We start from the raw sequence: 22659 nt of genomic DNA, 5'->3' as shown, positions 1-22659 counted from the left end.
AGCACTATATATTCATATTCAAACAGTATGACGGGGAAACATTTAGTTTTTATATATAATTCTCACAGCAAAATGACTGACCAACTATTATTATTTTATCAACTACAATTGGTTAATAACATAGTAAAAACATCCTGATTGGTTAATAACTTAGATTGGTTACTAATTAAATCCCACAGTGTTTTAATATCATGGGCTGTAAAGAGCCGCAGGAGATGCATTAAAGAGCCACTCGTAGGTCCCGAGCCACAGTCTGAGTATCACCGCTCTATGCTCTCTCGGTCCCTTTGCATCATTTTTCTGTCCTCACTGCTGTTTGCAGCACATCTTGACTCATCCAGCATGACTCTTTCTTCCAAATCAATGATCAGCCTCGCAGATGGGGAATGATATAAGGGGTACAAGTCTCAAAAGTGCCTAAAGCCCAGAACCACAATTGGATTGAGGCCCCACCCTCCTAAAGAGGGGTGGGGCTTAGCACACACCCCTCGCATCTCCACCTCCCATTGGCTAGCTTAGGCAGCTCTCCGCCTATCGCTCTGGCTTTGTTGGAGCCCATGCTTAAGTGCCCATCTCCTTCCATTTGTTATTCAAGGAACCTGGGTGCCAAGCAGGGGCGGCTCCAGGCACCAGCGCTCCAAGCACATGCCTGGGGTGGCAAGCCACGGGGGGCGGCCTGCCGGTCGCTGTGGGGGTGGCAGTCAGGCTGCCTTCGGCAGCATGCCTGCGGGAGGTCCGCCGGTCCCGCCAAATTGCGGCGGGGGCACTGAAGGCGGACCTCCCGCAGGCATGCCGCCGAATCCGCGTTACCCGCGGACCTCCCGCAGGCGCGCCGCCGAAGCCTGCCTGACTGCCGTGCTTGGGGCGGCAAAATACATAGAGCCGCCCCTGGTGCCAAGCTCGGGCTGTGTGGATGCCAGTGTTGTACCTGTGATTTTCTGGGCACCTAGTTAGGTGTGGTGATGCTGAGAGTCGCCATGCCAAGGTCCCTTTGTGGATCAGGGCATCAGTGATATAGGAGCCTAAGGCTCAATGAGACATGGGCTCCCAAGTGCATGAGTCTCTTCCCAGCCCCTCCCCCCACGGCATCTGACGGGCACCTTCCCCTCGTTTGGTACGTTGCCGTTTCCCTCTGGAGAGTAAATGTCATTTATTTTCTTTTTCACGTTTTGGAAGGCGTGGAGCCAGCCTGCTAGTGTGACCTTCTGAACGCCGGGCAGCCCCAGCTAATCACCGGCCCCCCGCGGGCTGGCTGTCATTAGCAACGCGTTCTCTGGAAGAGAGGAATGAGTCTGTCCTGGCTGAGGCTGGCATGGTTTGGGAAAGTGGGAAAACAGCACACTTGAGTCATCAGGATGAGAAACCTGAGCCTGGGACACTGGAAAGGAGCCTGGGTGGTGGAGAGGCTGACTCTGTTCCGCCTCTGTGCAGGTCATCGGTGAGGTGCTGGCTCCACTGAAGCCAATGGGAGCTGTGCCATTGACTGCAGTGGGGCCAGGATTTTGCTCCACCTCTGCTTCCTTCACAGGTGAGGGTGGATTTTCCATCAGTCTGCAGGATCAGCATCCCTATGGAGCAAGGCAGGATTGAGAGGCAGTGCAGAGCCCTTCCTCCTCCAAAGTGGGGCTTTAAAAAGCTGGAGCCTCCCGCTGCCCCATGGCCTGGCCATGTCCGTGGTGCTCCTGGAGCTGATGCACAGCCAGCAGGGACTGGGCACAATGTGCTGGGGTGCCCTCTGCAAGGAAGGGCTGGGACATTGCCAGCAGTGTAACTCTTCCACATTTAGAATGAACAACCAGGAAAGGACTAGAGTTTACGACAGCATGAAATGCAACTAGGGGAGGATTTAAAAACAAGGGAACGGGCTGGGGTCTGGGCTAGGAAAAGGGCAAAAATGCTGTTAAATGAGATTTTTATAACTGTTACTTTTTAATGCGGGGGGGGGTGTGTGTGCCAGTCCTGCTACTGAAGGGGGGGTGCCCACCCTTCCACAGATTTGCCTTGTAGACCCTAATCCTGCAAATCTTTACATGCACGGTCAGTCCCCCCAGCAACACCTTGCTGCAAGAGTGTGTCAGGCAAACACGTGAGTTAACTCTTGCCTGGGTGGACTGTGGGTTCTCAGTTTCCTTTCTCTTAGCTGGGCATACCCTGCCTGGGGTAGAACCTGGCCTTGTGTGAGACAGATCTTAGAGCAGGGGTTCTCACACTGTGCTCTGGTGGTCCATGATGCTCATTCTCCTGTTTATTTCCGGTTGCTAAAGTGCGTCAAGCCAGATAAAAACACATTGTCTATTTTTCTTTGTAAACAATTACTGTGGTTGCCACAGGATGGTAGGAGCCACCAGCTGGGAATGGCGGTGGGCGTTGCAATCACCAGCGGGAGGAGGGATGGCCATACTTTGAAAAGTTTGGAAATTTGTGCTTACTTCTAGTATGGGCGTGAAAATGTCCAGGAAATTTCCATTGGCAAATCAAACCATTGGCAAACTCCTTCTTCCCCAGGGACTGAGTGAAGGCATTTAGTCTGCAATTCAGCAAAGCATTTAAATGCAGATCGAAGGTTAAGCCCACACTTAAGTGCTTTGCTTAGTCAGGGCCTTCGATTTGATGTCTCTCTGATTAAATTAAACCCATATGGACTGGCTGGTATTACAATGTTCTGCTGAGTGCTTGTGGCACACATTATTACTGGGCTAGAGTAAGATTACCAGCTCAAAATAGTCTCCGGAATGTCTGTCTTACTCACTAACACTGCTGCTTATAGAACCAGCAGGAAAATCTTTCTCCAGATAATATATTGCCAGGTACCACTGAAGCTTTGAGAGAGCCCTGTAGTTCATTTAATCCCATTTGCCAGCCCCAGTCCTGTGCAGCCATTCCCTCCCCTGTAAAATCAGGCTGGGACATGAAACCAGAGTGACTCTGGTTTGGGGATCAGCACTACTATACGTCCTTTGCTCCAAAGGCACAATCATAGGCAATAAACATTTCATATGGCTCAGAACGAATAGGCATTTCTTCTTGCACGGGAATATGAATGGAGCATTTTTTTCCAACAGGCCATGGCTTGCCCAAACATCCCTGAAAGGGAAGGGGTTAATATCAACCATTCATGGTGTGATACAGAAGCACTGTGGTAAACATGTAGTAGGTCGCATGTGTGGGCACAGGTTGAGTTGTGAACATGAATCATCCGGGCCCCTCTCCAAGGAGATATCCTTGAGCAGACAGCACTGTCCTCCCAGGAGGTTTATTTCAGAGCAGACAGACAGACAGTTTCCTCACCCCTTCTCACTGGGTTTTCCTGCATTTTTAAAAATAATTTTTCCTAGCAAGCCCTTGACCACGTGGACTCGAAATGTGCTTCCTTACGAAGCTGCTTCCCTGCTGCATCGTGCCTATGGACGGCTTGGCTCCTGCGAGGTTGATCCAGAGTCCTAGGCTGCTGGGTTTCTTGTTTTGGTGGGGAGCCCATTGACCAAAAAAAAAAAAAAAGGACACTGAGGCTATAAAACAAATTCCTCCACACAGTCTGTTATGGAAGGTTGCAGGGTACTGGGGAGCCAATAAAAGGGGGACACCCTGAAAGCTTAAGTCATGCTTGGGAGGTTTGGTATTGACAGAGGGCCCTGAAAGAAAGCCCTGGTGACGGGCGGTGTCAGTCTTGGGCAGCTGGACTGCCACGTCCTGTCTGCTGCTCCTTTATTTTTGGGCATGAGGAATGCTGGGCAGCAGCCATAGCACCGACCGGAAGGTTTGGATTGCACGGAGCTTGGTGCTATGTTTAACTCGGGGCTCTCCAAAGGCCCTAGGTGGCGATCCTGTCGCTGGCTTTTTGGCGACGAATAGGCTGCTGATTCCTTGATGTGGTGCATGCATTGCCAGTGCCACCCGAGCCCTGAGACTTGAAAGAGATCCACCAGCACAGTTTGCATACTGTATTTTATAGGGACGCTTGAAAACTACGTAAGCAGCTCACTTTATAACCCCGCACTCACATGGCTGCTACATCCGGTCCCATGGCACATACAGGCTGTCACACCTTTCCAGGCAAGCAGAGGATCTGGTTAAAATCTCCCCTCTAACATATCCTCCGTAGCGAGTCATGGCAGTTAATCTCTCATGTGGGACAATTAGAATGGCACACAGGGAGCCAGAGAGGGAAATTGTGCTCCCTGGAGCATCAAGTGATATTCCACCTCCCCTCCCCCTTCACCACTGAGGTAGGTCTGGTTGGGTGATAAAAGTTAATTCCTTTCACCCCAGAGAAGTGGCCTGTAATGGCCAGGGCGTAGGCAGCTGGCCAGTAGTACCAGCTGGGCCAGGGTCGAAGGCAGGAGTTGGGACTAGTTACCAAGCCAAGTCAGGAGATGGACACCAAAGTCAAGCTGGGCAGGGGGCTGAAGGCAGGGATCAGGAGTAAGATGGGGCAAAAGACAAAGTCTGTAGCAGTAGCAAGCCAGAGTGTCTACACTGTTGCTCAGACGGCTCCCTGGGGCAACTTCCTGGTTTAAATAGCTGGTGTATACCAATCAGGTGGCCGCAGGGTTCTTTTGCTTGGGCTTCTGTGGGTGGTACTTCCTGCGGTGCCTGACCCTCTAGCAATTGTCAAATGCTGCTTCACTCGGCTCCCCAGTGGAGACATGGAGACATTGGTCACCCCGGACCCTCCAGCTGCAGGTTCTAGTCCCACCGATCCTTATGCTGCCCCATCATGGCTTCTGCCTCCTTGTGACACAGCCAAACTGCCCTTTCTCAGTGTTAACTCCTCACTCATAATTCCCTCCCTTCTCCAAAGTCCTACAGAGTTTAATAGAAAATAATCTTGCTGTTAAAACAACAAGGAGTCCGGTGGCACCTTAAACACTAAACAGATTTATTTGGGCATAAGCTTTCATGGGTAAAAAACCCACTTCTTCAGCTGCAACATATCTTGCAACAATTCAAATCTTGCTGTTGAATTTTTGAATTGCGTCATAGAATTACATAGAGAATTCTAGCCCTGCTATGGAATCATAACACACAGCTCCAATAACCTACAGAAAGGATATTGTTCCCTGTTGCATTGGATAGGTTGGAGAGTAATCCCAATAGATCCCCATTATGTTCTATAGGATTTAACGGTTGGAAATTTTCATAAATGTTTGACTAAAATACCCCATATAAGAGAGGGAATTATTAGCTTAAGGAATAGTTTAAAATTGCAGGAAATGGAGTCAATGGCATAAAATAGAGTTGTTTTATATGCATTCAGCTCTTGAGATAAACTGGCCTTCAAGGGCTGAAGGAAGGAAAGAAACACCATCACTTTTCCCCCTAGCTTGCTGTTTGGTCACTTGTCATCCTTCTCCACCTCAGAGCTCCCACGTGGGTTTAGGTAGTCTAGGAGGGAGGCCAAGTTAGCAAATTGCATCTTGTTTAACATGCCCGTTTAACATGGCTGGCCCAAGCTCTCGTCTCAGGTACGCAGGCGTAGCTCTACAGAAGTTGATGGAGGAGGGAATTTAGGTGGTTAGGTGTCTGACATGCTCTTTTTCTAACCTGGCGTAGTGGGCGATATAGAATGCTGTCTCATCATAGAGTGATCCCATGCTATGTGCAATGAGTGTAACGTTATGGGACCCCTTCTTTAATACCCGATAACGGTATGCTAGCCGCTATACAGTACTGATGTAGAGTGCAAGATTCCAAGTCTTTCTGCATGACTAGAGTTACGATAAAATCCCCAGACTGCCGATGATGGCGTTAAGGGCACAGAAACAGAGAAGTAAAATACCCATTGAGTCGTCTAGTTCCTATCCTCCCTGCTAGTGCAGGATTGTCCCTTACTGTATTTTTTGTTGTTGTTCTTTTTGTGTCTCTAGGCACTCAGATACCTTTCCAGCTTGCCTGCACGGCCAGGGAATTCTGTAGTTCCAAGGCATTAGCAGGACTTCAGGGGAAATCACAGCTTAGTCATGGAAATTTTTGATAAAATCAGATACCATCAGCATTTGAGATGTCCGTGACTTTTCCTTTGTCACCTCCTTGCCCTCAGCCTCCCACAGTTCCCTCTTCTCCCAGCAGGGCTCAGCTCTGTCAGCAACAGAGCAACTCACCCATTTCCTTGGGCTCGGCTTTGCTGGTAACTCAGACATGGATGATGTTTGGCTGTTAAATAAAAAACTCCTAACTAGGTCTTTAGCGCAGAAATCAAAGCCCTGAGTAAACTTCTGTTCCAGGCATTAGCCCTCAGGAGCTGATGTCCTGGCTAAGGAGATGACGCTTACTTATCTGAATCTCAGCTCTTGGCAAGTTCATGTTGATTTTCTGGAAATGTCTCTCTTCTGTCATCAGGCATTTCCCATAACTCAACTCACGTGTCCCTTCATTCCCTCTCCCTGCAGGATGCCTCCATCGCGCATCGATTCCACGTGATGAGAGAAAAGCACCCTGAGAAATTCAACAGCAGGTAAACTCTTTGGCCATTCCATCGTGATGCTGGTGGAAGCATTCCCCACCAGCTACGGGAGGAGGGGGGAGGAGGAAGTCCTGCATTGGACCAATCTTGCTTTAAGGGCTTGTCTTGCAGGGAGCACAAAATCCAACTGTCTAGGCTTCTGGTACCAGCATGGTCCTGGGAACTGGATAGGGGCGGTGGGCATAATAGGCCAGGGGAGGCTCCCAAACAGCCACCACCCCGCTGTCTTAGAAAGCACAGATGCCTGGGCTGTGACCTTGCTTGCGCTCCGCCCCAGGGCCCCGCTCCCATTCTTCCCCTTTGGCCCCACCTGCGCTGCTCCTCTTCCCACCCCCTCTCCGAGGCCTGCCCGCGCTCCGCCCCTTCCCATCCCCGCTCCGCCTCTGCCCTGAGGCCCCCACTGCTCACTGAGTCACATAAGACAAAAGGAGTATGTGAAGCACCCAGGAGCTTTTGGCTGAGTATTGTTTTGAGTAGAGGCACATGTGGGGTGGGGGGGGGAGGCAGAAGAGAGAAAAGAGTAAAAAAGACAAGAAGAGAGAGAGGCAGAGGCAAGCAGCAACCTGTGAACAAAGTGTGACCCTGGATATAGCTAGAGAGAGAGATTTTGGGTCTGTTGGCTAAAGAAAGTTGGGGCTGCATTGCAAGCTAAGAAATTGCTCCCTTTGTTCGTGGGTCCTCCTGCATTCAGAGAAGCAGAATTTTGTACGTTCCTAGTAACTAAACAAGGTGACAGCAAAGAAAACAGCAGCCTCCATCGATGTCTCCTTCTAGCTGGAACATCCCCAGGGCCCCGCACTTTGACTAACCAGTCGGGTCGAAAAGGGGCAACCAGCCCTTTTGGAGACGGCAGTAAGAAGAGGGGCTTTGCCATATGCTTCAAAAGTTAAGATCTGGGCTTTGGTGGTGAGCCATGACAGACTTAATCCAACCAGGCTGTAAAATAGAAACAACAGCAGTGGGAGCACTTGCGGCCCGGAAGCTGCACCTGGGCTGAGGAAATAAACATGCAGTGCACTGTGATCGAGGCCGTGTTGGGTCTGTCGGTTCACCCATCCTATAGGGCTGGATATTTCAGCCTTCTTGGAAAGGTGCAAGGATTTGGCTGCAAACCCAACTACATTCATTCACACTTTACAATTAGCTCCAAACTCCAGGGCTAGCAAGAGCAGGCTATCCAGCACAGGCAGAGCCGCAGGTTGGGACTAGCTCATGTTTCACTTGGAGTTTATAAAAATGGCACGTGGGCAGCAGGAGCCAGTGGCTTGTGATCCGTGCAAGAGAGACACAGGCAGATCCCCCCCCCCCCCCCCGGCCCTGATTTTCAGAAATTCCTGTTAGAGAAGCACCAGAGAACCTCAGCTCCAGCTTTGGGCTACAGTGCAGAACTCTCTGATCCTGGGGCAGCTCTTTGAAGCACAGCCCGGGGAGTCAAACAAGCCCAGCACACCCTGTCTCTCTGTCCCTCCCCTGCCACCAAGAGCCACCTGAATAACAGTTAGGGAGAACAGGAGCCACTCCCCGCTTGCTCAAATCCCAGGCAGCTCAAAAGGAGCTCCAATCAGGCCGTGGTTTTGTTATTTTTGGGCTGGAGTTTGTGGGTGCTGACAGCTTATTCAGCCACTCCTGCTAACCCCTCACATCTCATCCCGTTGGAGTCAATGGCCAAATTCTAGTGACTTCCGAGGGCTCCAGATTTGGCCCTTGTAACAGAGGGGATGATCCCTGGGCACTTATTTGGTGAAGACGAATGACTCATTGCCCATGGCGGGTGGCCTGGCCCCTCCAAACTGCAGGTCCCCTGCTCTTTTTCCTACAAGAGATCCAGCACCCACGCAGCACTGTGGCCTCACCTAACACCCTCCCCCCGGCAAGCCCCCAGCCTGAATCTCCTCTCGGTTTCTCTTGCTATCTTCCTGCTTCTTCCCAGCAGCCCACCTGGCCTCCATGTTGGCTTCCTCTATTGGACCCCGGTGCAAGGGAGGCATCGGGTTTAAGGTGGAGCAGGGACCTCCTGGTTCAATGGGATTTTGCAGGGAGCCCTGTCCAGGAGCTGCTGGTGCAATGTGCAAAAGCGCTACCGACAGATTTTGCTACCGGCTCAGTCGGTGTGAGCCTGCTCAGCCCCAAGCAGCTCTGTCAGGTGGTGGGTTTGGACACCACACTGGAAAGCGAAGTCATTGCTTTCCCTGGCTGGGGGAGCTGCGTGTGGCCTCTGGAGCAAGGGAGCTGAGGAGGTGGCCCCTCTCCTCTCTATTCACTGCTGTCTGACTGCAGCCCCTCCGCTTCCTTCTCGCAGTGAGGAGCAGCCAGAGCGCATGTGGTCAGTGGGGGTCCGTGGCTCTCCTCCCCCATTCCCCCTTCTCCCCCACCCAGAGATCCAGGGCCAGATTTCCTACTGAAGCACCTAAAGGATGAGGTGGGCTTTTCAGCAGTGCTTGTGCCAGGTGAGGGCTGAGCCCTTCCAGCCATGACATGGAGGTGCCTAAGACCTAGGCCCTCTCTGTCCATGGTTAAAAACGGCCTGTCGGTGGCTGGAACAGACTGCCTCCCAAGTGTGTGCAGCGAGGAATCTGTGCCAGGCGGTAGTGCCTTGGGCCACGTGTGCGCGAGGAACCTCCCCAGCTGCTAAGAGGCGCTGTAATGGCTCCTGCTGTATGTGGGTAGAACTGGCAGCGAAGGCAGGACTGGACTATGGTCTGCTCAGAAACTGCGGCTGTGCCTTGCTTAGACCAAACCGTCTTCAGCCCCAGCTGTCTGCAGTGCATAGTAGCCCTGCCTAGGCGGGTTAAACATGGCCTTTAACATGGCTAGAACATCATTCGATTTCTAGTCGTGCAAGCAAGGAAAGCCCACCTGCTCACATGGTTTGACTACAACTACTTGTGTAAACATGGTGCTGTTTTGGTAGGCAGGGCCGGATTTAGGGGCAGGCAACCCAGGCAACCACCTGGGGTGCCAGGCTTGGGGGGTGCTGGAGTTGGGGGGCTGTTTTTGTTCTTTACATATCCTAGCATGCAAATTGAGCATCTTATATGATAGGGATAAATCATGCATGCAGATTGTACAGCCAAGTCGTGAAATGGGCTACACATGCAATACAAAATAAGGAATTCAAAAATTTAACAAAGGGTAGGGGAATGCCAAAGACGCTCCTCTCCTGGGGCACCATTTAGTTTAGGGCCAGCCCTGTTGCTAGGGTAGCCAGAACCATAAATGATTTCCGTGGATATGTCACAGCCATCTCATCCAGGTGCCTGGAAACTCTGTCAAGCGCCCTCCCTTTTGACAGTTCCAGAAAGCCACATGTCTGCTTTATTGTTATTCCATGGGCATCTGTCACAGTGTATCTGGACCCCTGTCCTGTACGTAGCATGAGGCGTGTATTACAGCTAGGTCAGGTACCGGAGCAGTGGTAGCACACGCTTCACTGCAGGTTAGCTACCCTCATAATTACCATGACTTCCAGGTGGGCTTGTACAGCCCAAGCTGAAGCCCATGTGGCTGCAGCTTTACTTAGCCACTACTGAACTAGCTAGATCAAATCTAGCTCAGGTACGTCTACACACGATTGTGGTGTTGACATACCCTAAGGGTCATATTCCCAAGTTTTTCTCTGCAACCAGGAGCACTAGAAACTTGCATTTTTTTTAATACAAGCTGAGATTCTCACACAATCCCCTGACTCCAGGAGCTGGGGCTTTAAGAAAATCACCAAATATTATGAGAGTCATGATAAAACCATAAGAGTTGGCACCGCTGGGAATAGAGCAGAAGAAATGCTCGGTAGTTGGAAAGACAGTAGATTTAAGGGTAATACTTACTTTTCTTTATTCTAATCAAGTTCCTTGTTCAGTGTTAGAAGCAGTTGTTTCAGTGATTCTTTATCACTTTCACATAAGAGTTCTGTCACGCTGCCCTTTGCATCCATGTGAGTACTAGGTGCGTAATATCAATGAGACATGTAAACCTTCCCAGATCCTTTTGCGTGACGACCAGACGGAGTTTTTCACCCTATAGCTGTTCAGCCCATCATATCCAGCCTTGGTTGTCTTCAGCCATGGCCATTCCATATCCTCCTCCAATTGCAAATTGCTCCATTGTGTTCTCTAGTCGTTCTTACTGGCGTAGGGCCAGAGTCCCTGCAGCTGGGGAGGGAAGGTGTAAATCACCCTGATGCACTGGCAGGTGAGCAAGATGTGTCCTGCTGTCTCCTTTTCTCTTGGGTTTCCATGGGGCTGGTTGATGGTGCAGGCTGGTTAGAGGATGCACTAACTCATTCCATCTTCCAGCTGCCCTGGCCATGCGCCATCCCTAGCCAGAGTTCCTCACTCTTCTGAGGGTATGTGCCATCTTTGGGCCCCCAGCACAGAGAGGGGTTTCAGGTGCTTTCCACTGTTGCAACTCCCCTCTCTCCCCCTCTATGGCCAGGGCCTCCACTAGGGTCTCTGCTGAAGCTTTGATTTGTTAGTACGTGGTCTGTTTTCATTAGGTACTAGAATAACGAGTCCCTGTGCCCTGTGTAACATCCCTTCAGGTTAGTATTTGCTGACAGCTATCCTGTCTCCCCTCCCTAGACTGAGCATGCCCAGCTTTCTGACCCTTCTGGTGTGCCTGCTTTCTGAACTCTCTGCCAATTGAGCAGTTTTGAAACATGGGCACTGCAGGGAGGCGCCCACTTGCTCAATTGGGTGCTCAAATCAGGAGGCACATTTGGCTCTCTTAAACCTACCAAATCCACCAATTGGATATTGGTGGGACTCCTGGAACTCAGAATCGGGGATTAGTGCCAATATCCCAGTAACAATTTCGACAGGTAAATGTAAATTTCTAAGGCTGCCTGCTGGCGGTATCCAGAGAACCAGTTCAGTGGCCAAGTACTCGTTTGGGTGCTTTCATTTAGGCAACAGCCTTTGAAAATAGGGTTCTGTTGTTTGGGAATTCTGAGCCACAGAGCTGTCCCCTGTGCCCCCGATGGACCTAATTAGTGATAGTGAGACAGCAAGAATTACCTGGTTTGTTCTACACACAGTCCTATTGCAGCAGCCCAATATAGCATGCTCCTTTTTTGCTCTAGCTTTGCATTGCTGACTCACGTATAATCAATCCTCCCCTACAACTGTAGATCCTGGCGTGTGCTGCTGTTTCCTAGCCAGGCACCCCCATTTGCGTTTGGGCCTGTGCCAATGAAAGCATTTTGCATTTGTCTCTAGTGAATCCCATTGATTTTTAGCCACTCTCCCCAAGACCACAGTGTATTTTAATCCAACCCCTGATGCATTTCCCTTCTCTCCCTGCTCCTGGCTTTGTAGCAGCTAATTCAATCAGCTTATTACTACCCTATGATTTACTTGGCTAGCACCCCAAAGCATGCAGGGGACTCGGAAAGCATGAAATCACCTTAATCCCTGGTTCAAATGGGCAATGTGTATTTAATTGATATTTCTGTATTTTTGGTCCTTTGCTGCTAGACCCTGACCACTCACCCCACTGACAGCTTTGGGGTCTTGCTTTTGGGATCCTCCCTGACCTGCCTGGTCCAGCTCTTTCCTCTATTCAGTTTCAGTTTAACCAAGCTAGCTGTTTCCTTTTGCCTCCATAATCTAGCCCTCGTTGCACCCCGCTGGGCAAAGTGATCCCCGGCCCCGCTCCCAGCCTCTTTTCCATGCTGCCCTCCACCGCTCAAACCCATGTGCCCAGAGCTGGCATGGGACTGGGGAGATGCGCCCCCCTGCTGCCGCTATGGGGGCCAGTTCCTCTCCTCCCAACAGGGGTGATGGGCCACGAGGGGCTGGTAGGGTTCCTGACCCATGGGGGAGTGCAGAAGGGGGTGGAGCAGAGAGCCTGCTGGAGGTCTCCTTTGCCTGGCTCTGCTGTACCCCATCCCCTGTTGCAGTGCCTTTCCCCCCAAGAGGAGAGCTGGGGACTGAGAAGAGCTTTTGCCCCACTCCACCTCTGACCAGGAGGAGCTGAGGGGACCGCTGCCTCTGAGAACCCCTGTTGTGACTGCTGCCGTGTTCTCTAAGTTGTTACTGCAGACCCTGAGCAGTTCTGGAGAAGGCTCGGTGCACTTGACACCCGACTGTCTCTGCACCGCCTGGTTTGGCTGTCAGGGTGTGGAGCTCCTCCTGTGATATGCCAGTCCTGGCCAAAAGCAGGAATTCCTGCTCTCCGGGTTTCCACCCCACTGCCTGGCTCAGTGTGAACATGCTTGTCGCGGTGTATGTACACCCCATCCCACTTTGGGGCGGGACAGGGTGGTGATATCACCGCAGTTAGTCTCCCTGGTGGCCCTTGGGGTGAACGCGGTACAGCCCAGAGGCCGCGGTCAGGTACAGCAGCCCTTATGCTCAGGGCAACACGGCCCAGTGGCCAGAGTCAGTCTAACAACCCCCTAGCCCTCGGACAGTGCAGCCCAGCAGCTAGAGTCCGTGTAATCACCCTCGGGGACAGGGCAGGGTGGCTCAGCAGCCAGTGTTCAGCTAACAACCCTCAGGTTCGGGGCAGTGCGGCCCAATGGCCAGAATTACAGCCTAATGACTACAGTCAATATGGTGGCCCTCGAACACAGGGCAGCACAGGCTAATGACTAAGGTCAATATGGTGGCCCTCGTACACAGGGCAACACAGCCTAATGGCCAGAGTCAATATAGCAGGGAAAGGTGGGGGCCGCCACCAGGGGAGTGATGGCCCGAGTAGGGGGTCCCAGGCCCACCCAACTCCACTGGGCCCTGACCCAGGGCCCTAACAGTAACAGCGCGGTCCGTCACTGGGTTAGCAGGGAATCCCACCAAAACACGCTGACCTCACTCTGGTGGGAGATACCATTTGGTCACACACACACCCGGGTCACTTCCTACCGTAGTTCCAGAAGCTGCTGTCCATGGGGCATCAGGGTCTCCGAGCTCCTCAGCGTGGATGGTCCTCCAGAGCTCCTTGGGCTCCAGGCCTCCAATCCAGCTCACAGGGTCTCTGGCTCTTGCAGGCAAGGGTTGTGGCGGCTCTTCAGCTGGAGCTTCGGTTGAAGGTCCTTCCCCTCCGGCCATCCACCTAGAATGAGCTGGGCTGCTCCCTTTTATACTGAGGCAGCAGTTGGAGTATGCCTAGCACGGCCAGCAGGGCGGGACTTCCGCCGCCCATAGTGTGGGGTTAATCCTTTCTTCTCCAGTGCGGGGTATGCACAACCCATCACAAAGCTCAATGATTCATCTTGTGTATCCAAAGCTGCGTCTGGCATCCCCTCGCCGGCATGAATGCAGGGCTTCAGAAACGTCTCCACTTCTCTACGCTTGGGCCTTGCCAGCCGCCCCGACAGCCCATATTCAGTTGGTCTCGGGGCATGTGTATGTATCACATTGGCTGGCCAGCGTCACTCCATGTGACGGTATCCCACTTTTCCTAGGAGACAAGCTTGTGGGCAGGGTCTCAGCAGCAGGCCGGTAGAATTCCCCTGTCAGTGGGGCTGGAGAACCCTGGCCTGGAGGGGAAGGGGTTAGGGATGGAGCCATGTCTCCAGACAAATGTGTTAATAAGTCCTCCCAACTCTCTGTGTTCTGTGTGTCAGGATGAAGAACAAGCTGTGGTATTTTGAATTTGGCACGACTGAAACCTTCGCTGCTACCTGCAAGAAGCTCCACGACTACCTAGAGATCGAGGTGAGCTCCAGCGTACGGTGACCATTTGCCAAGCATGGCATTGACAGCGTTCCCATCAGAGTCTCCTCCTGGAGGCTGTGCTTCTGGGAATGAAATGGTGGCTCTCAGACATCTGCCCAATGAGGGACTTCCAGGAGTGGCAGTGAACTGTGGCCGGTAGCAAGCTGAAATCAGAATATTGATTGGCAGAGGGTAACATTTTCAAAAGCACCTTGGTTATTTAGAAACCCAAGTCCCATTTTCAAAAGTGGTTTAGGCACTTATGGCCAGATTTCAAAGGGTATTTAAACACCTAAAGATGCAGATAGGTGCCTAGTGAGATTTTCAAAAGCACCTCAGTGCCTAACTTTCATTGGATTGGTTAGACACCAAACCTACTTAGATGCTTTAGAAAACCCCACTAGACACCTATCTGCATCTTCAGGTGTCTAAATACCTTTGACAATCTGGCCGTAAGTGCCTGCCACTTTTGAAAATGGGACTTAGGGTCCTAAGTCACTGAGATGTTTTTGATAATTTTACCCGTAGGCTCCTAAGTCCTGTACGTGATTTTGAAAATGTTACCCATCGATGCAGGTATCTGACCATACAGACCCGCCTCCATTTTTGTTTCCCTAAAGTATCGTTTCAGAGCAAAGGCAGATATCTGATCTCAAGCAATGCACCATTGTTACATTCAATAAGTAGACTGTAAACTCTTTGGGGCAGGCAGCATTTCTTCCTCTGCGGTTGTATAGCACCCAGCAGAATGGGGCCCGGATTCTGACTACGGCCTCCGAGCGTCATGCCAGTGAAAATAATAAATAGTGATCATTAGAGTGTTAGGCCAAGAAAGCCCAGCTCCTGACCTGAAATATAATGATGTAACTGCAGCTTGCAAATGTTTTAGCATATTCCCCTGAAACAGTCCTGTCCTCACTAAGTAGTTGGTATGTAAATAGCGGTGTTCTCCACTGAAAGCAGCTCTGTACTCCTGCTTGATTCGCTCAGTGACAGCTCGATCCAGGAGCGATGATGTGACCCCACTGGGGTGTGATGTCACTAGATATGCTGGGGACGGGGAGGAAGCTGGTTGAAAGGAGCAGGCTTCTGCTGACGACCAGATCTCCTGATTAGCAGCCCGGGGAAAGGAAATGGACAAGACAGCTCAAGAAAATATTTTGGTCAAGTTTGTATATTTGCAAGGTGAATTCTCCTTAAACATATACCAGAGAGCTGGGAGCAGGGCACTTGCCCTAACTGCAGCCAGCTGCGGGAGAACAGAATACTCCTGTTTGTGCCTTGCAGCTGTACTGGAGAGTGGGCCTGGAACAGTCTCTCTCTGTAAACGCTGTGTCCGCACACAGCCGCCTTTTGGCGACATGGAAACAGCCTTTAATTAGAGAAAGGAGGAGGGGGGAGCCACTTGTCAGTGGTTGCTAAGAGCTCTGTCATTTTACAGTTCGCACTGGGGGTTTTGTGCTGTGTTTTTTTGTAAACTTCCTGCTTTCCTTATCTCTGAATAAATGAACCTTTTATTACTTATTCATGAGGGCTAGAAAAAACAGGTCGGTTGCCACAAAGGCTGACGTGGATCTGACCATGCAGGCCATGCTGCTTGCAATTTAATTCATGTCCAGCAAAGAAAATCCCAGGAGATCCTAATCTCCCGGAGTGTATCTCATCACTTAATTACAATCCGTATAGGAAAGGTTGGGAGGGAACTAAAAGAGGGTGAATAGTATTGCATATGAAATCCTGCACTGCAGACAAGTGTGGGAAGTGGAACCAGGGAGAAAGATGCTATAGATAGCAGAGGGCGTATGATGGAGGGGCCGGTGTTAGTCAAAGACAGCACCATACATTCAGCCCATCCACAGATGGAGAAATGCATGTGGATTTTACCTCCAGCAGTGGAATTTTCCTCCATCCTCCATTAGGAAATTCTTTCCCCAGCTCTGCCCAGGCAGAGAGAGCAGAACGCCAGTCCCAGGAGTGCCCTCTGGGTCAGGCAGAACTACCTGTAGTGAGCTAGTGGAGGTGGGATCCTGGGGACTGTTGGGTATGGGCGGCGGAGGGCAGAAAAGGAACCAATCGGCCCTGAGGATAGGTCTTTGGGAGGGACGCTGGGTGGGAGAGAGGTGGTGGAAATCCCCCCCTCTCTGCTACCTGACAAACCACCCAGACCCCCTCAAGCACCTGCCCTCATGTCACTGCTGTGGGTGTGGACCAGGTGGAATTCCGAGGCCAGCTGGTGCGTATGTGACAGCATAGCAGAAGTGGAGGAGCACTCTGAAAGCATGTGCGTCACCTTCTGTGCAGCACTGTGCTATCGTGGCCAATTAGAGCCTCGCTTTTGTTGAGCAGTGGGACCGGGGGCCTGCCACACAACTTAGATCCATTGTAATGCAGGATACGTGGCCGGGGGTTGGGGGAGATGCTTTCTGAGGCTTCGCTCCCCAGCATGGACAAGGGGATGGGTCCTGTCCTCTGATGTCAGTCAAGCAAAGAAGGACCAGTTAGGTGCCAAAGATGGAGCAGCAGGCCCCTCCCCTTTCAGCCCCTCAGCTATGGCTTTGTGGGCCGGGGAGGGGAGTGGGGAGAGGGAAAGAGGACTGTGACTGCAGCTGATGGACGAGGGCTGGGGTGAAGTGTCCGAAGGGCAGGGATGGTTCACTTTGTGGACAAAGTGAGGGGAGACAGCTGTGGGCCTGGGCCTCACGGCTGGGTTCCCACTCTCCTGTGAAAGAGAATTCTGGGTTAGCAAGGGAAGTAATGGTGCCTCCCTGTGTTGCCCAGGGCAGCCAGACCGGGCCGAGTTCATGCCAGCCAGGTATCTTTGGAATAGGAAAGATACAGCAAAACCAGAGACCAAAAGGGAGAATGGAATGATTTTCAAACCTGGAGAGTAAGACACTGCTGTCAAAGAACCACCAAAACACAGCAGCTAGGGTCACTTCACCCCGCCTCCATGTCCCTCCATTGGCCCCTCTCCTCCACCACAGCAAACACAAGCTCCACATCTTGGACTTTAACACCCTTCTCCATTTAGCCCTCCTCTCCATCCGATCTGCTCACCTGTCGAGCTGTTGGCCCCAGCGGTACCAGCCTGCCTGTCCATTTCTCCCCCGACAATCTCCATGCACTCTCCCCCATCACCAGCCATTCCTGGGGAAAAGTCCCCACAGAAATTCATAAAGCTGCCACCTTGTATTTTTTTAAATCCCATTTTTAAAACATACCTGCCACAATGTGTCTCTACAAATCCCTCTCAACTGGCGTCGGCAAGGCATGTGACCAGCTTTTCTGGGATGTTGTGTTGGCTTTATGGCAACTCATCCTCCCATTCTAGCCTCGCCCACTGGTCTGGTGTGTGTCCCCATTGCCTGCTGGCTGGCATGCAGACTGAGTTCCCTAGGCCCGGCCATGTGCAATACAAACACTAAATACTAATGACAACACAGGAATGTGGACTGTAACCCCTCAGTGTAAAAACCTCAGTGAAGGAAGGCAATTTATCCAGCCACACAAGATGGTAGGACAGAAAGGTGAGCAATAGTTTGTCATTAAAGAAGGATGTTTAGATGAGATATTAGGAACATTGGGCAGGGGAGTATAGAGTCATAGTGTTTAAGGCCAGAAGGGTCACCAGATTGTCTAGTGACCTCCTATGTATCACAGGCCATCACCCAGCATCTGCAGGCTAAACCCAGCAACCGGAATTAGACCAAAGTAGTCCAGAGTAATTAGTAAAGGAAAGGTGTGCAAGGCAGCATCGCTAGTGATGGTCAGATTAGCGTCGGCACTGGAGGGGAGTTGATCTGCCAAGATATCACGTTACTGACTTGATGACCGAGGTGACCCCTTGGTCCCTAGTAATGATCTCTGACTCTGTGACCGGCTGGCCTCCCTGCACTGTTCTGTCAGCCAGCCTGGCAAAATTACAGAGTGAAACTGTTGATCTTTGAGCCACACCTAGGATTTGTGTTTGAAGGTGAGGGAAGATACACACCGCCCCAAACAGGTGGTGGTGCTGCCATGGGATGGGGGGAAAGATTGGGAGGGGAAGGGGTTGTTAAAATCCCAGACTTCTGTTCCATGTCTCTGAATGTTGTGCAGAAGCCATGCTGCACAGCGATGCATCCTGTGGTTTGAGATCGGCGCTGTTGATCAGGAGCAAGTGCAGATATTTCAAGCGCTCCATCTCCGTCGCAAGCATGGGTGTGTTACGTAAATCGCCGTCCCAGGCAGCAAAGTGTTAACCTAGCAGCATTTTAAGTTGAAATTCCCAGTCCGGCCTCCCTCCAGCTCTGAGGCAACTGCCATGAGGGCAGAGAAATGGCGGTTTTGTTTTGGAAATTGGCATCCGTTATGGGACAGCTCCTGGAAATGAATTTGGTTTTCCCTCAGCTGCACATTTCTACGGCCAGCCTCCCTGCCAGCTGCCCCTTCTCAAAGAGCCCATTGTAGCAGGCTGGCACACAAACAGAGGAGGGTTAAAGGGGGGGGGGGGAACACATTCCCTGCTCGTTGGATGTTCTTCAGTGTGTTGTGTGTGCATGTGGCGTCTGCACCGGGTTCTTAAAGCCAGCACAAACCCGCCCAAGTTCTGTTAAGCCCAGCAGAGGATGGGGGTCCTTTCTAATACACCTGTTTTCCCAACCCCATAAAGGCACCGGAGTGTATAGGATTTGGCAGATCACATTCCTTTTGGACTGGGTCACCACCTCCATCCCTTCCCTGTTCGGGCCAGTAATGTTTAGCCTAAAGATAAAAATGGCTTATCTGATGCCCTTTTCCAGCCATCCGACCTTGCTGCACTCCTGGGTCCATTCCTTCATTTGTTTCATCTGTTCAATGGCTGCTGTATCGAGCCTATAATCTCCAGAGTACCTCTGTTCCTCACTATAGATCTACTGTGAGATAACTGTCAGCCTAGGGGGCCTATAGGCCATGTCTACACTAGAGAGTTGTACTGCTTTGACTATACCAGAATCGTCCAAGCAATACACCCCACCCTCGGCATGGACACAGGAATACCTGTAAAAATGTGCTTATCCTGGGATAGCTCATACCCCCCAAGGTGTCTTCCTGCATCTTTAGGTGCCAGCTGCCTTTGTAAATCTGACTCTAAATACTCAGCTACCTAAATGAGTGTGTACATGAATTAGCAGTTAAGTGCCTGCAACCGAGTTTAGGTAACTAATTACAGACTCACGTGCCTAACATTAAAGACCCACACTTGAAAGGCTGGCTAGACACTCTGGGTATGTGTGTGTGCTTTAGTGTTTAATAGCCTTCCTCTTAGCCATCTCCGCGTCCAGGATATGTTCACGCCACCCAATGTGGACGTGCTTGTTCCAGTCTCAGTACATAGGAGCATCCCAGTGTTCTCTCCCCACATGTCTGTATGTCAGAGGTCCCTCCATGTCCTCTCAGGCTCCTATTCCCTTGTCCATCTCCTGCACTCCAACTCCCACTTCTCAGAAAGACTGGAACAGGAAGGGCCAGTTGCCCAGCTCCATTCGCTCCAATGGAAATGATCTGTGTGACTTCAGTGGAGCTACATTGAGTTACATCAACTGGGACTGGGCCCTTACTGTTCTCCCTGCTCCTAAACAAGCCATATCCTATTGCATCAGCATGTCTTTGGCACTTCCTTTTTCTACCTGCATAGCGTTGCCTGGTGACCTGCAGCTTGGAAGCTTTACAGACCCTAGAAGTCTGCAGTTAACTAGACGCAGCATTCAGAAGTTATCATGTTAAAGACCAACAGAGAAATGCCATTGAGTTGAGTGGCATCGAGTCATGGATCAGTACCCCACTGCACTAGGCACTGTACACGCACTTTGAGATGTTAGAAGATATTTTACTTCTTATTATTTTCAAAAATATATTGAAGAATGAGTAACTGAAACAAAGCCCCAAAATTCTGAGTTTAGCTTAAAATAAATAAAAAAACATTTCTGGCTTTTCACAATCAAGGGTGAGCTAAAAAAAGAGACGACTTCCAAGCATTGTGGGGGATAAAAAAGTATTGCATATACAAAGATAAGTGTGTATGTGTGTGTGCATACTGGTATATTCATTTGCAGGCAGATTCACACACATAATCATGTGGTAATATTTAAAATGTCCTAATTTTTTATCATGAATATTTAAAATGTCCTAACTTTAGCATGAATTATTTTAAAAATTCCCTTCCGGCCCTGCATGTCTATGATTCTATAAGGGCGGTTGTGGAATCCCCATCATTGGAGGTATTTAAGAACAGGTTAGACAAACACTTGCCAGGGATGGTCTAGGTTTACTTGGTCCTGCCACAGCATGGGCAGCTGGGCTAGATGACCTCTTGAGGTCTCTTCCAGCCCTACATTTCTATGATTCCATGAAAAATAAGGTTGAGGTCCTCACTCAGCAAGAAAAAGAGTCAAAATTTTAGCCACAGAGAATTAGAGAGTTCTTCGTTATCCAACACACATTCTTCTTTGGAAAACACGGAGGACAGAAATTCCCTAGCATCATCAAAATCCAAGAAAAAAATAACATTTCTGATCCTTGCTCAGCTGTAACTTAGCAGGCAAAAGAACAGATGCTTTAAAGCCTAGGAAATACATTTTGAATGCAAACAAAGATTTTTTCCCCCTACATGCGTGGTAGTTTTAGCAATATCAAGGAAGATATTTACCCTTCTACCTCAAAGAAACCACACCTAATTTTTCCACCTATAAGTCATCAGCTTTCCCAATCAGAAGATGATGTCAGGGTAATAGTATATAGGGGCCACTTCATGGACCAAGTATTGTTTTGTTTATAAAATACTCTACCTGCTTGAATGCTGGCAGAGGAATTAAAGTCATTTATACAATTAAAAACTCTATTTACTTGTTCCTCCCTCTAGTCCTTTGGAAAGCCACAAATACCTTTTAGTGTAATTTTCAAATGTTGCAATTTTTCTATGTAACACAGAGACGCCTCAGTAAGGACTCCAAGTAATGAATGCTTTATTGCTTTCCTAAAGAGGCTCCAAAATTGACAATTTTTTCTTTCACATCTTTAATATTATTTTCTGCCAAAGTCAACCCAATTTTCCAAATCGCATTTAGAAGAAACAGTATCCAGTCATCAAAGGAATAAGGCTTTGACGAGCCAAAATATTTCATTCTCTAAGGTAAGTTCAAATAATAAGAGACGAGGCCACAGGAAAAGGTAGCTGAGCAGTGGACGTTTTCTAAGCTGCTGTAGATAGAACATGGTGAACTGTGAGCAGTGATTTGAGAAACTGTCTGGTTAGTGACATCAGTTCCACTTGAAATTACGTGAAAAAATATCTAATCAGACTTCTCTGGGTTTTTTAAATTTTCATTTAAAATATATAATAAAAAACATCTTGTAGCCAAAAGAAAGAACCAACTAATGATAGAGTGTTTCTAGGATGGGGGTTCTTGAATTCTATCAGAGAGTTATATTTGACCCCCTCCACTCCTCGCACCCTACATACAATATTCAAAATAGAAATGCCCACACAACAACATGAGAGACAAGGTGGGTGAGGTCATAACTTTTATCGGACCAGCTTCTGTTGGTGAGAAAGACAAACTTTCAAGCTTACACAGAGCTCTTCTTCAGGTCCTGAAGAACAACAGACTGACAGAAGTTGGTCCAATAAAAGATATGACCTCACCCACCTTGTCTCTCTTTTACCCTGAGACCCACACAACTACAATAACATAGCATGTAAGATTCTGCCAGGTCAGGTGCTTGTATAACATCTGCTTCTCCTGACATCCGGGAGAGACGAGGTGATGCTCAGTGCTGACAGCTGCCCCCCACCCAAGTTGGTTTTAAGAAAAGCTGTTTGAAAAATGCTAATTATTTTTCATGAGAAATTTTTAAAAATTGATATTTTTGTTTTCATCAAAATGTCCTGCAAATGTTTTTGGGGATTTCAAAAGACCACAACAGAAAACTTGGGGCGGGGGTCAGAATTTCTGTTTTCAGTTACATTTTTCAGTTTGGGGCAAAATGTTTCCTGGCCTCGTTGACACGTTTCCATGAAATGGAAATTACTCTGTGAAAAATGTTTGACAAAAAGCCCTTTTCACTGAAATTACATATTGCGGGGAATTGTTTTGACGGGCTCTAGCATTAAGCTGTTTAGGGCTTGGGGTTTGTGTGTAATGGAGATTACCTTTCATATGGGGTCAGACCCCAGTGATGCTGAGATCAAAGGTGCTCCCCCGCTGGCACTCCGGAGGGTAGGTATGCATGACGAGGAGTCAGTGGCAGGGCATTCTCAGGGAAGGGCCCTCCACTCTGAATTCCCTTCCCTTGATTTAATCCACGACAACCTGACTCTGTTGGTCTTCAGGGCACAATGCAAAGTCTGGGTGTTTCCCCAGGTTTTCCATAGGGGGGTGACTGAGCAGGGACTCATTGTTTGCAAGGCAGGCCCTGTAGCGGACGTTGTGCCAGTTTCAGTTTCATGGATGAGCTGTATTTCCTGTCCATTCCATATGCCTCTAGCAGTTCTGAACAGCGCATGGAATACATTCAAAGACT

The 22659-nt window shown here is 49.8% G+C and overlaps 1 protein-coding gene across 1 annotated transcript in view; it reads left to right on the top strand.

Annotated features, from left to right (window-relative positions):
• DGKG (diacylglycerol kinase gamma) overlaps positions 1 to 22659 on the top strand; it is a 113997-nt gene that overhangs the window by 58526 nt on the left and 32812 nt on the right. Inside the window, exons 21-22 of the mRNA XM_026660821.2 lie at positions 6390 to 6454; positions 14028 to 14118. Of these exons, the coding sequence (XP_026516606.1) occupies positions 6390 to 6454; positions 14028 to 14118 (156 nt within the window). The remainder of the gene's footprint in view (positions 1 to 6389; positions 6455 to 14027; positions 14119 to 22659) is intronic.

This window comes from Terrapene carolina, unplaced genomic scaffold (assembly GCF_002925995.2).
Source record: "Terrapene carolina triunguis isolate 2854851 unplaced genomic scaffold, T_m_triunguis-2.0 Scaffold837, whole genome shotgun sequence".
Taxonomy (NCBI): Eukaryota; Metazoa; Chordata; order Testudines; family Emydidae; genus Terrapene; species Terrapene triunguis.
The sequence above is the reverse complement of the archived record's forward strand: the minus strand, read 5'-3'. Positions and strand labels throughout refer to the sequence as shown.